General features: G+C 38.5%; 1 protein-coding gene across 1 annotated transcript in view; it reads right to left on the reverse strand.

Annotated features, from left to right (window-relative positions):
* The window catches only part of LOC140232509 (carbonic anhydrase-like), a 51,093-nt gene extending 37,187 nt beyond the window's left edge, over positions 1-13,906 (reverse strand). The window contains exon 1 of the mRNA XM_072312604.1: positions 13,660-13,906. Within this exon, the coding sequence (XP_072168705.1) occupies positions 13,660-13,696 (37 nt within the window). The 5' untranslated portion in view covers positions 13,697-13,906. The remainder of the gene's footprint in view (positions 1-13,659) is intronic.
* Positions 13,907-15,388: the final 1,482 nt, after the last annotated feature.

Consider the following 15,388-nt stretch of genomic DNA (forward strand, 5'->3'; position numbering starts at 1 on the left):
GTTCATTAAATAATCCACGGTTGACACATGAGCAAGGAGGAGAGCTCCCGTACAGGGGACACGACAAGGACACGACCCGTCTGTCACTGTCTCATGGATTACTCCCGAAAACGGGTTTTCTTCTCACCTCCGTGATGCGCCACGGAGGTGAAGCCGCAAACAGACGTCAGAATGTTGACTGATGCCGGGATTAACCCCCGACGACCTTACGGATTCAGCGACACATGACATACATCCATGTCAAACGGCGCCGACACAATAGAATGATCTGCCATCACATGAAACATGATCTCTACGCACATGACAATACAGCAAATTGAATTAAGCCAGATACTAGTACCCTCCTGTATGCCCCTGCCAACATTCACGCCTTTGAGGAAATTGCCCCTCTTGACAAAGTAAACGTGGTTGGCATCGTCGATCGTTAATCATGATGAATTGTCATAAAGGGGGGTATTGCAAAATCCTGCCACACAAATCCTTGTCAGAAATGTCACCTCTGCAGTGCATGAATCCCTCTATTTCTGACTGCTACCAGTCTATGGTATGTCTTGTGATATACCATCACTGCTTATGGCTCTGCTATTTGGTGGTATATTGACTCATGTTCACCTAGGTTTAAGGTTCAAGCATCTGCTTGACCTGCAAAAATCTCTGCATGGGCAAGCCATTTCAATCCACTCATTGTCATTTCTTACCTCTTGGCAAGCAAGACTCGAGTGAATTATCACTTTGTCTTGGCAGAAATAATTTTTGATGGAAGTATAAGTTTGCACATTTTTTCTTATTTTGATAGTGCACAGCAACTACAGGAAAGTGGTTTCATGAGTATAACAGAATATAGCTACTGAAGTTGTAAACTTTACAAAGTTTGACAAATCATATACCTGGTGTTCTATTTAGTTTACGAGCTATCATCATTTTATTTTAGCATCATTAACATTACGTCTGTTCCTTTCACCTACATTGCCATTGACTCAAGTTTCGACAATCATTGTTACTACGCAGTCTGATTGATACTGTTAATATGAATAGATGATGTGCACCATAGGATACGGGCCATGGCGAGGAGCAAAAAATTGCAGAGCGCATCATTATTTGTTACGCTCACTTTGTCACGTCTTCTGTCTTTGAGAGCAGAGGGATATGGAGAAAGTAGAGGGATGATGGGACTGCTGTGATCTTTAATAGATGATCAACAATAAACGTCACCTTCTTACACTCCATGGAAATTGGCAGCCACGAGAAGGCAGGACTGACTATCCAGTGCATATGGTGGTGATTTTCCTAGCTTTCACACGTACCGCAAGTGCTTAATTTGAAACAGGATTGTAATGAGGCATTACTAGAATTGTGTTTAAAATTAAGCATTCTTGCTGTGTGAATGCAAACTGGAATCATAGAGGGTGATTTGAATTGTAATTCCCATTGTGTTTCACATGACCATCCAGAGGCGTTTTCCAGTCAAGTTTCAGCAGAATTAAACAATGAAACGACCATGTGAACGTAATTGAACTCCAATGTTTTGGGAGGTAGAGATTACAGCAGAAAGATGACTCAAGAATGATTCATGGGAACATGGAAAGAAGCCAAACTTCCCCTCCTCACTCTGAAATTCAAAATGCAGAATTCGTTGAGCCTTCCTAGGTCTTGTAAACAAACAATGATTCGAATCGTAATTGCAATCGTGTTTGTAATTCAACTCTTGGTACGTGTAAAAGCATGGTTAGTCAACAAAGGTCAGTTTCTAACTACAAAATACACCTGGCAAGCGATGTTCCATAAACATTACTTCATCCTTCTCAATGTCAAATACACCTGGACCACAAGTGCAAGTTAAAGATGAGGGTGTCATCACAGAAAGATATTACAACTTCATTCCAAAGATAAAGTCTCACAAGAGATGTTAGAAAAAAATACAAAAGAAGGATAACTCTTGCTTGGCACCGCTGGTGCGGTTCAGTGGTACATGTGTGTAAATCATGTTGGACTATCTTCAGAAGATCAAGTAGGCAACATCACCTCCTTGAGAAGACCAACGGAAAGGTTTACCCAAGGCGAGGACGTGACAAACAGTATGTCAACTGTAGCACCAATAAGATGCAGTCACAGCCTGGCAAACAGTACGAGATTTGTGGCGGGAATGAAAACATCCATCTTCAGCACTCACATGAAGACAATGAGGTCTGGGGAAGGGGATTGTTGTTCAGTTTTGCTCTTGTTTTTCTTAGATATGAGTTTATTTTTTAAGTGTGTGTAATATTCATTAAATGATAACATAGGAATGATATAACAAATTGTTGTATTCACTTTTGACAGGGAAACTGAAATAACAATGTGTTTAAATGCATGTTTATTTTGATCTAGAAGATTGTCACATATAAAAATTAAAAGATGACAATGCCTATTGCTCTGAAATCGTTGTCTAAGACTGGCAAGGTTGCTCCTCACTCGAAGAAAAGAAAGAATGAAGAGACAATAAGAAAGTATTTCACAACATTTGGCTTCACCCCATCAAAATGTTGTCTTGTCAACCGAAATGTTTACCAGAGGTCAATAAAGGCTTAGCTGACCGAGCAACAAACAATGTAACCAGTAGGCCAGTTTACTAGCATATTCAATGTCATTGATTTTTTTCTTTTTCTAAGAACCTAGAAGCTGGCTATTCCATCCACATGATCATGCTCAATGTATTTCAATACTTCAATGCACTTTGCAAACAGTACATGTAGTTTAATAGTTGTGCAAGCCCCAGAGAAGTATCAAACAAGTGTTCTGGTTGTCGAGAAAAGTCTCTGTTATAAAGGTATGAATAAGATTAGAATTTGCTGAATAGGTATTGCATCAAAAATGTAAACAAACCAGTTTATTTTTCACTCTCCAGGCCAAAAGCATCCATGAATTTCAATACATAATGATGTTGACATTGTACTCCCAGTACTTGAAAAAAGATCATATGAATGAAAAACATTCTCAAAGATTGTCATGGACCAACTTCCTATGATGGCTTAGAACAAGACAGTGCCATCATTTGCTAACATTACGACCTAAGTAGAGTACACTTGTGTCTGCACTGAAAAACGGCAGTCTTGGTATAAAGTCTGCATGAACAAACTAGAACAGACAGAAGTTAAATGTGAAAAATATACCAGGGAATATGAAACCTGAGAAGTCTTAACAGGGAAAGGATGTGGGAATGATAAGGGAATAACAGATAAAGAGATACAAGTGAATTTATCCCCTGTTGACATAATATCAGTAAAAACAAAAACAAAAACAAAACAAAGAGGTTTGATAAACACTAACTTTGTGCATGGATGTACACACATTACAATGCCTTTTGATATTAACTGCACTACAAGAAGTACTTTTTCTGCAAGCAATGCATGAAAAAGGCTCTTAAGAAATAGGATATAATATATGGTACACATGGCATTGCTAAAAGCAAATATTTTGAAACCTTTTATGATATATTCATTTGTTCAACTATTGTCTAACTTTATCACAAGGATAAATGTGATTGATAAACAGATATACTGTGGAAGTTAACAACATTAACACTCCTGTAACTACAATGGACCATATCTAGAAGAATCATAAACTCATAATAAATTTGCAATTACCTCAAGAACCTTTGTACAAGTTACAAGGTGTAAGCCACTATCAACAGTATATGTACCATGACAGAGGCAGGTATACATCTCTAGTTCCAACACAGCCTCATGAGAAGTCACACCTCTACATCTCTTCCTCTATGTCTCTTTAAATACACTTTATAAGAGTTCAAATATTTTGATGATGACTTTGAATATATTTGCGCATATATATCTTACTTTTTAAGCCACTTTTCCCCTAACGGTAATTCCCCAGAGTAGAAATGTTTTATTCAAAAGCCCCATTAATTCATCACATTCATTCAAACACAATGGGGGAGCTGGAATAGTCATTATTTCCTGGAATCCACAGCTCATCACTGAGAGGGATGCATTTACTGAGCTGAATGCCAGATAGACGTCATTGCAGAGAAATTTATTTTGAGGTACATCGTACTTAAAAAACAAACAAACAAAAACAAAAACAAAAAAACACCAAAGTTTAAAAAAGTAAAAACAATATTTGGTGCCAGAAGGGCAGTAATACACATATATCTGCATGAATGCCTATTTTAAAAGATTTTCAACACATTTTCCACATGATTCAATCACAGAAAATTGTCAAAATACTGACTGCTGGGTCTCTAGTGGTAACCAAATTTAATTTCGTTTGTTGTGACATTATCTTTTCCTATGCGAAACAGACCCTGTATTACCAGCCTGTATCGTAACCAACACATTATAGACAAATCATGCATGAAATTACTGACTTTTGTTTTATAAATACCCACTTACACTACAGGGAGATGGAAAAAGTGGTCATTGTAGACAGGCGGCTGCTACAGACAGGTTTGTTAACATGGCTTCTCTCTTGGGGAGAAATGTATTTAGTGGTCGCATATGATGGAAGGTGGCCGCTATAGATGGTGGCCATTATAGACATTTTAATTTCGCGAGTGCCAAGATTCACGAAATTAAAATGCATGCAAAAGTTCATGTCCATACTAAATGCATTGAATGTTAGAGGCAACTCACGGAAATTTCATGCCGCAAAAAGGCTGTCGGCTCCAATTTGCGAAAATTTCATGCCACAAAAATATCATGTTTTACAGTTTAGTAATACTGGCAACTCATGGTAACCTTATGTAAATCAATTATGTTCATTAACTCCACAGAGTACACACATTCACGTACATTATGAAAAGTAAAGACAAACATTATGTTGTATGAATTTGGAAGGATGCAACCAAAATGAAAAATGTTGCAAGCATTAAATGAAACATATTCTTGAACACTCCTTAAAGGCATAATTTACCATTTGCAGATGAAACAAAAACCCAGCATTAGTGCTTTAAAATAGTTCTAAAATGTGAGTTAGGGATAGAAACAACAACTGTCAAAATTTGAATTCGTATAATCAATGTTAAGTGTTGTTAAATACACAAAATGTGAACAATAGTTATAATAAAAATGTTTCCAGACTAAACCGTATACAGTTACGGTTTATTGAGAAAAACCCTGATACCTCCTTATATTTCAGGTTTTATTGCAAATATTTCATATGGTAGGATGTTTTATGATACAACAGACCTACACATATGCATCAAATGTGATATCTTGAACATTTTTGAAATCACTGCTCCCAAAGGTAAACTGGACCTTTAATCAGCAGTGGATCCAGGGGGGAGCCCAACAGGAGCGCAACATGCACCCCTTTTATTTCTTTTTTTTTTAAAGATTAAGGAAAAAATGGGGAGGGGTGTGTGCACTCCCCCCCCCCCCCCCTTTGCGGAATTCTTGGATCCGCCCCCTGTTAATTGTACAATTATAAAAGACTCATTAAAGACCATCAGAAGAGAATCACTTGATGAGCAAAATCATCACAAGAGGTATACACCACAACAGTGATCTTCCTTCACCATTCATGGACATTCTGCTCTACGCACAAAGTCAAGCCCCAATAATCTATTCAAGCGTTGCACACAGACAATTCATCTCGTCCTAGACACAGTTGGCTCAAGACAATGCCTCAATGACACTGGAATGGATTCCATCTTGTTGTCACTGTCCTCCCTAATTGTATTGTTTGCTTCTCTGAGGGCCACAAATAGACAAGTGATTCAAATGCCCATCTGTTTCGAAGGCTTTGGCCATCATTTTCAATGTATCCCTGGATCCCCTGCACACAGAATAGGTGCAGTGTAGTGCGATACTACTGCTTTTTAGATCCTAATGTCACACACTAACTTTTGAAATGTATTCTTTTACTGAATGGACATTTAAGGGTCTAAAGTAATGGGGAATAAAAGACTGCATTGGTATATTGTAATCCTTGTTTTATTTGATGAGCGAGGCAATTTGTCTGAAAAGACAGCAATCATCGTACTGCTATAACATACACCCAGGATGACAGATTCAATGACGGTCACTTTTCCCAAACAACACTTGGGACAGAACGGAATAAATTGAAAGTGCTGCCCTTCTAGCAGTGAAAGCGATGGGGGGGGGGGGGGGGAAGTAATATCTCTATTCAGGGAGGTTGGCTCAATCATGTTCGATTCACATGCAGAGTACACACACCCTGCTCATGGATGGGAATGATTCACACGGGCGAAGATCTCTGTTGCAGAGCTACATCAGACCGAAAAGGGCATTTGTGCCAAAAAGAAGGGGGAAAAAAACACCCACAAATTGTAGAAGAGATGTAGGGAAGGTGGAAGGTGGAGGGGTCTGTTTCAGAGTGAATCAACTAAAAAGAGGGTTAAAGCAATGCACATTATCCACATCCTGATCATGCTGTCTCATTTTTTTTTTAGGCCTATAAACATGAAAATATATCGCAATGCTAGAAATGTCGAAACATTTCAGTTCATCCTTAGAATTAACAATCACTAATTACTTAAACAAATCCATTGATGTTTTAAAAATGTATCAATCCCGAAATCTCAAAACTTTTAGTTTGACCTAGCCTGCAACAAGTCAAATTAACCAGGTGTTGTCAGCAGTTCATAAAGTTAATAATTTCATTAGAGTATGCTGTGCTACTGATGAAAAGAATGTGTTTCAAAACGCCCTTTGAAAGGCATTCAAAATGCCGTTTCTAAACATGTTTGAAAACATGGTTGCGTTTATCTAACCCCTGAAAATGCCTCAAATGCGTTTAGGATCGTGATTCTGCCTCAGAATTTTTTTTAGATAAACGCAGCCTAAAACGAGGTCGCAATGTCAGTCAACAACTATCATCCAGGAATGGACTTCTCTAGTCTAACATTCATGCCACCTGCTCAGGCAAGCGTGATGATTTAACAGCCCTTTAGCCAGTTATCCAAAGAGATAAGAGCAGCACAGGTGGTGTTACACTTTTCTGGTCTTTTTTTTTTTTTTTTAATTGATCCATCACACTTTTTATCCCTATGACTAAATTGATCAATTTCAATATCACCACAGCTGTCAATGAGCCTTTCAGTGTTATATGAAAAATAAAGGGAAAAAAATTCAACAGCATTTCCTGGCTAACTGGGTAATAAGTGTATTGTAATTCAAATTCATGAAACTCTTCCATCGAGGTGTTTTCATTGCAACTGATTAAAACACTGATCAACTCAGTGCTTATTTACGTCGATGTAGGGCAATTTGTCAATCAGTTGCAATGAAGTGTATTGTAAGTTTGAAAGCAAACGTACCCAAAACATGGTTCTGAGATCATGTTTACAGTCAATGATTCTCTTATTAAAAGGTGATTTCCAAGCAAGCTTTGCTCCACTTTGAGTGCACATTTGCAGTCTGAACAGTGTGACAACTAACATATATATGATTGAGGAGTTACTACTGTAGTTAACTAGTACAAGTGAAGTTTAACCCATTGAGGACGGACTGATTTTGCTACAACATGCATTTCCCATAGACACTTGCCCGAGTATACTTGGGACTCGTCCCCAACGGGATAAACTGGCATTCACTTTCAGCACGGAAAGGACCTACTGTGATATATCCATGGATACATTACCTTGCATGTCGGTGTAGTGAGAGTTACATGCTTGATTAACAGGCCATGGAGTTTGTGACGCACCAACTGTGATGGATGTCACTTTCAGTCACCACCCTGTAAGGACGCAATTTTATGTCGCCGTTTCCCTCACTCTAAAACTCTTTTAAAACATGTCAAAAACACAATTATGACCAAAGTTCTTCGAGTCTGAAAAGACTAGTAAAAGTCTTGTAGAATTTCAACTTCCACAGTCAAACAAAACTTTGCAACTTGTTCACTGCCACCTCTCTGATTGCTCAAGTGTACCTTAGGAAAGGGTTCCACGATAGATCATAGATCTCATGACAAAATCAGATCTTCTTCTTACAGGTTAGCAGTAATTGGAAACCATAACCGACAGCTATGACATTGGTGGTTCTTCAACGAGGTTCCACCAACTGGCAGCAGCTGTTTGACTCATAGCAATATATGAGGTCATTGCTCTCTGGGCAATCTGGATATACAGCATTTAGCCAGGTGGAGTCAGGAAGCAATTCAGCATTCCTTCTCAATCAGAAATCCACTTCACAACCCATTCACTCTCTCCCAGGGGGGAACTTAACCATCTCTTTCCCCAATTGACATACATTTATTGAGCTGGGGCAGAAGTGATGACGGGCAAGGAGAAATTATGGAGAGGGAGATGGAGGGTCTTGCACTTTGATAGCAAAAATGTTGCAGGGAAAATTTCAGAATCTCGTTAATACTAGCTTTCTACAGTGGAGGGAAGGGGTCAATACTGTTTCATTCATTTATATTGCATCGTAATGCAGCAGTACTTTACAAGGAACATTAAAAAACAGACTGAATTAAAGTTTTGGACTCTTGGATGATTTTGGTGATTAGGTACTTAATATCTTAATGACACTTTAACGAAATTGTCGCATAATGATGGTGATGAGGATAATGAAAAATAATTCTAGTTAGATTATAAAAAAAAAAGATTAACTCTCCTCTCCACTAGCTACAGAGTATTAGCACTGACTCAGCTTCTCCAAACTTTCTACAAATAACATTCTCAAAGGTGCAGAAAACTTTTATTAGTTGGGGAGATCATACAATGGGAGATTCAGGTTTCTACCTACCATTATACTTAATTTGCTGGCTAGCTTTCATCCACTCCTGTGGACTTCTTCAGGCCAAGTGATTGCACCCTTTCTCTAGCACTGCCTGCTTGTTTCTTGATCATTGGACTGAAGATTAGTGATTTAAGCTGTATCTGGAATCCCTATTGAGTGTGGACTTGATTCTTTTAATTGAGATGGACTCTTTGTCTTTTCTTGGCCACGAATTCCTTTCAAAGGCTAGTGTAGTAGCATCATTTCATCCAATTACATCGTCTCCTGTGTTGAGGGGCGTGTTCAGCTATTTTATGCTGAATGAGATGGGTTGTTAAACCCATGCTGAATGAGATGGGTTGTTAAACCCATGCTGAATGAGATGGCTCGTTTATAGATAATACCTGTCCTATGGTCATTTGGTTCTTTGTCTTTATGGTGGACCAGCTTGCTCTTTAGAGTGTTGGAACTCTTGAAGGCAACAGTAATCTCCTTGTCATTGAATGCTCATTTCAGACGAGAGGCTATACCGTTAACAAAAGGAAGAGCAACTCAGATGATTGGTTTGTATCCTTTTGAGGGATTTTGTTTCTTGTTCTGTCCTTTGCTCTTTGTCTTACCCATTGTACAAAGAGGTGGCAACTCCCACTTTTGTGTTGAGGGCGTGGTCTGATTCAAAGTTTACAAGAAATCAGCGTGTGTAGGTTTCCTGCATACAGTGATTGCTACTGAAAGGTTATCACTCACATCGACCTTGGATTCAATAGGGATACTGGATACAGCTTACCACCCATCTCAAGTCCAATGATCAAGAAACAAGCAGGCAGTGCTAGAGAAACGATGCAATCACTTGGCATGAAGAAGTCCACAGGAGTGGAAGAAAGCTAGCCAGTAAATTACTAAATTGGTAAAAGCCTGAATCTCCTATTGAATGAACATTCTCAAACATTCCACAGTACACACTGCAGTCCATTCATTGGGATACAGTAACATATTCAGGTTTAGTTTTAAAAAATTGACAAAATGAGAGGTTTACACATCAGTGATTTTCCAACACTAGAAAAAAGTGTGGTGTATTTACACTACAGGCACTATGAAGTGGGTAAGCACAATACCAAACAATATGTCAATGTTCCAACTAATATGAAATTAATATTGATAAAAAAACAACATATAAACAATTATGCTCATACCAAAGGTAAGTACACAGTCCCACATAACTATCATATTCCCTATCCATTCTGATGGTTTGATTTGTTTACTTGCTTATTTGTATTTTGGGGTGTGTGTGGACTGTCTCTTAAAGCAATATTCTTTACAAAATATATACAAAAGCATCCCAAAAACATCTCCAAGGGGAATTTCATCAAAGTTGTAGAACTAAAAGTATAGGTAAGGATTATATTCCAACTGTTATATTCAGTGATGTGGCTCAGCTTTATGGTCCATTAGATTTGATAACACCACACTGGTACCAGCAAAACTGATAGGTACTAAAGAATACATTCCACATTCGGCTTAAAAGACTTCCTCCTAAACTTTGAGCAGTTTCAGATGTCAAAGCGGGATAGAAACTATCCAGGCATTGGCAGGACAACACACTCCAGTAATAACAGTATTGTGTGTTCCTTACTGTTAAAAGTGCTGGGTATCTGGGGGTACTTTGAAGGTCATCAGCCATGCAAGTGAAAAGTTTCCACATTACATTGGCAAGGAAAGAAACGAGTCATTTAAACCAGAACTGAAAAATAATAAACAATTACACATTACATGCAATAAAGTAAAACTTCAACAAAAAAGGTTTGTCACACATGCTAAATGTAAAACACAGCACTTGGTTTCTGAACAGGTCATTTTAAAAAGATATACAGAAAAATATGAATTAGAAGGGGCATACAACTTCTCCTAAGGAAGTACACTGTACTAGCAATATCTTAACCACTGAAAAATTCTGTCACATTTTTAGAGCTATAATCACAACAGTTTTCAAGATGGAATTACAACTCATCACCATTTGAAAATGCTAGACTTTGCTGAATTACTCTTCGCTAGTTTCAAGAAGTTCAGTCAACATTTAGCATATTAATGTGGATGCTACATTGGTACAGTGAATCACGTACATACAGTTGTACATACTACATGTACAACGTACACTGTATCCCATTGCAAGACTGAATTCTGAGTTAATTTAAACTGCAGTTTCAGTTTCAATTTCTTTCAAATGCTTTGTCATGGTTTTATATGAATTCAAAAAAGATCAAGTATTCCCAGCTACACTCTTTCACACTGCCACACAATTTAGTAATACACTGTTCACAAACCTTCTGAGAGCCTCCCTATTTCCAGCAGAAGTATTGCACTGCATCTGGCAGTGGCACAAAAATGTCAAAGGTTACAAGAATCCAGCCTATTCATGTTTCCTCTTATTCAACACTTAAAGGTACTCTGAGACAGAACATATCTTGAGAGAAAGTGCACTATCAGTCAGACTTCACTCAAGTTTACTGTATCAATCTCTTGCATACTGATACTCTTTTGCGCAGGCTAGCTGATGTCTTGGCCATTTCTTTTGCTTTACTTGCCATCAATTGGATGATAAATTTGATTTTAACGTAAACTTACAAACCATGATATTTCACTCTATTTGATCAATATCAAATACACAGTATTCTTCATTTACAAAAGTCTCTATTTCCTTCAAAATACAATGGCAAGTGATCACCTAGCTGGTACCTCTCTCCTACTTTGAATTGTGATGCTCAAACGTTATTGGCCTTGCTGAAGTGCACCAAATCAATTACATGACTAACTGTAGAGGCACAAACAGCTGATCATGAATAAGATATTCCTGTAGTCTGATCTTCGGGGGGGGGGGGGGGGGGGGGGTAGCATAAATGTGGGGGCACGGCAAGGACATGTTTTCTTGTCATGCTCAGCAGACCTGTATCTAGTGGGGGTTTTTTATGTTAATGAAACACACCAAGCTTTCAAATTCCCTGCTGTTTTCTCGAGTGCACAATTCCTTCGTAAATATATCTTTAGATAAGTAAAAGCTGTTTGATATCAAGCCACCACATGCAGCAGCAAATATGTCAATATCTACAGCTACAAAGTCAAACAAGTGATACATTGTGGACTAGGGACACTTTGATCATTTGAATACAACTATCACATGATCTCCTTGTTTCCTACAAGCCAGTCACACAAGCCTTCAATCCTTATGGTATCATAGAAGAGAAAACTTGTTTGCTCTGGACAAAACAGGGGAAAATATCAAAATTAGACATTGATCAATATTCTATATATTTACTTAAATATTACAATTTGTTCATGATAACTGTCCACAATTTTTTGCACAGGATTGGAAAACATGGTCTAGAAAAAGTGAAACTGACTTGTAATTGTATGCAGCTTTTCAACATATATGAGGATTGCTCACTTCACAATTGCTCACTTCACAATCAGTCCAATGTAATAAGTTTAGTAAGGTATAGTAACTGGACACCAGTTGGCTAATCTACTGGAGTCTCATTCTCATTTTACTTGTGGCTAAAGAAGAAGAAGAAGAAAAACAAACAAACAAACAAACCTTGGAGCCACCGAATCAAATTCCCTCCACAAAGATATTTTAGTGTACTGTGTTGTGCAGGAAAATGTCTCATCTTCCCTTGTAATAAATAAGTTGTATCTGCCAAGACTGGCATTCCACAAGGCACTGTTTTACTAGGACCCAATATTGTTGAATCTCTACATTAACAGTTTGCCATCTGGTATCAGCTCTGAAGTATAACTGTTGGCAGACGATTGTACACTTTATCGTGAGATAGAATCTGACAGAGACAAAATGTCAACACCTAGTGTATCTACATGTAGGTGTCTCATTGGCAACGTATGAAATTAAAAAAAAAAACAAAAAAACATACGAAGTTCGACTTCCCGTGCCAAAATTTGAACATGGCGCATAAATGATTGCTTTCTACATGTAGCCAGCAGTCAAATTTTGGATGGCTTATGGTCGAATTATGGGTGGCTTGATTTACAGATCAAATGTCATGCACATCATTCCCTTGTTCATTGCTTTCCACTCTGTAATACTACGACTAGTGTTAGAATCATATCAACTTAGCAACACTTCATAATCACAGAAAACACCGTCACTCAAATCATTTTCTAACAAACTATCAGTCTATAAAGTGTTAGAATCTACTCAAGGAGAATCTGATAAGGTACTTGGGCTAAGTTTTTTTTTGTGTGTCTGTGCGTTAGGGCCTTAAAATTTAATAGAATATAGCCGTACATGTACACTGGACTGGTAATAACTCACTTCGACCAGCAGCCCCAAACGCATAGCGTATGGGGCTGCTGGTCGCAGTTAGACTGGTTAAGTACAGATACTCTTTTTGCACAGCTTTACATTCTGCCGTTATCTATTTGATAAACAAGAAAAAGTGACAGCTATTAACTTTAAGCAGACAACCTTTGTGTATCAGATACACCTGACAAGTTAATTGCATCACGCAGCGCAGGAATCTACAGCCAACGGAGGTGCCGAACTGATAACTCGGCTCCTTTCACTTCACGCGAGTCAGTCAAAACACGGAGATTTCGACTATATAGATTGTCTAGTCTAGAACACTGCCACTGGCCAGGCAAATTGCGAAGCACAAATAAAACGGTAACCGAATGATGTATCACTCGCCGGTTTTCTACTCTAATCATCTGTCAATGTCTTAAACTTAGAAACTACAGGATGTCTCATATATTGTATCACGGTGAAAACGGAGGATGGTGAATGAACACCTGTCCTAAGCAGACATGCTGATGACATGATAAGAGGCACAGTTACAATCTAACGTCAGTGAGTTCGCTCTTGCTCTACCTGCACTCACGATAATAGACCTAGTAGAATCTATACGAAACACGCCGACCGTTCAACATCGTCTCCGCCGCCCGGCGCGGCAGCCTTGTCTGCTCTACTAACCTGTCTCTCCGAAGTATCCCCAGTTACAGCTTGCCATTTCTAATGCCTGTGTGTTGCACTCTTCCACGAGATGCGCGCCAAAGAGATGTTCTCTTTAACTTGTTGTTGATCGACGAAGGCCGATAACACTTCGACTCAGAGGTGAGCAGTTGACTGTATCCCTGGTCTGTCAGAAACCATATTTATTTCTTAATTTTGCCTCCAGAATTATCTCTCAGTCCAGCCCCCATATCATGTAGTCGCTTGAGGTTCCGTCGGCAAATTTTCACATGCAGCAGACCAATCACAAGCCGCGTAGGCGGAGGCTTGGTTACGCACATGGGATTGCAGAAGAGTCCCGAGTGCAAAAATACATAAACCTAGTCTTCGTCAAGCTCCTTTCTATTAAATATTGTAGTCAGCTAGTGCCCTGCCTGAGACAATGTTTCATCTCAAGTAATTTAATGCAATTGATGAAATAATAAAATTGTTGATACAATATCCTATCGTGGTAGGAATAATTTATGCAATTTACAGAAATAAATAAATAACAGGGCTAAACTCCGTATGGTTCACGTTTTCTTCAAACCCGTCATCAATAGACTATCATTGGGGGCGGTGCATTTGATTGGTAGCCATAATACCCTCTTCGTTGATTTGTAAATCCAGAGGGTGGGCCTACAATTTAAAAAGAAAGAAAAGAAAATACCCGAGAGATGGTTCGAGATGCGAAAGAGTTGAGATGATGACATCTGAGTGACCCACCAGCTGAGCTAAGAACGATGAAGCATCCTCATTTTCACCAGTATTGTCTCGGGCTGTAGGCCTACTCTGTCGTCCAACAACGTTGAGCAGACATCACTTAAATTACTAGATGTTGAAGCATAATGCAATGTGTATACAATACTAGTTTATACCATGTATTCCACCGTGCGAAGTAAACAGACCTTGATTGTAGAACATTATACAATTAATGACATTAGGCCTGGTAAACATTTTCATGACTCCCGTCTGGACAAATTATTGCTCATTGCCGCGTGGCAATATTGTCCCCGTCTTCAACTCGATAGACCCTTCACAAGCAATACGTATCATTTCAATATGCTCATCTCGGCTTGCCAATATCCCACAATAGGCCCTACATATCGCCTCAGTACATAAACGCAGATATGGATCCTAGTCAAATGATTGGCTGAGAGCTCTGAACATGACCAATCGTTTATTATGCATATACCTAGGCTCAGAATTTCTTTCCACCGGCATAAAAAAAAACCCCACTCGTCTGCGCTTAGCAGCATTATTGTATGTATGTATGTAGTACATATATATATATATATATATATATATATATATACACATATATTCAGTGAATTACCCGTGTAATATGAATGAATCACAATTGTTTATGCTTGGGGTTCAGTCAGCTTGATTCTGGTGCTGGCCTGGGAATCTTGCGAGAATGGCTGCTGCGGAATTATCATAACCTTTTGATAAAACAAATAATGCACATTATTTGGTTAGAAGTTGGTCACCTCCTGTAACTTTTGAACAATCCAAGGCACACTCGACTTCGCCTCCTGTGTTTCGGACTCTTCCAAAATTACTTTATTATGGCGGATTATTATTGCTAACGCATTTTCAATTTTAATGTAAATTATTTGATTTTCGGTGCCGTCTAGTTTCTGCATTGAAAAGTCACGAGATATAATATCGAAAGGTATGGTGTATTAATGTTGAAAAGAATAATGTC

Source organism: Diadema setosum, chromosome 9 (assembly GCF_964275005.1).
Source record: "Diadema setosum chromosome 9, eeDiaSeto1, whole genome shotgun sequence".
NCBI classification, from domain to species: Eukaryota; Metazoa; Echinodermata; class Echinoidea; order Diadematoida; family Diadematidae; genus Diadema; species Diadema setosum.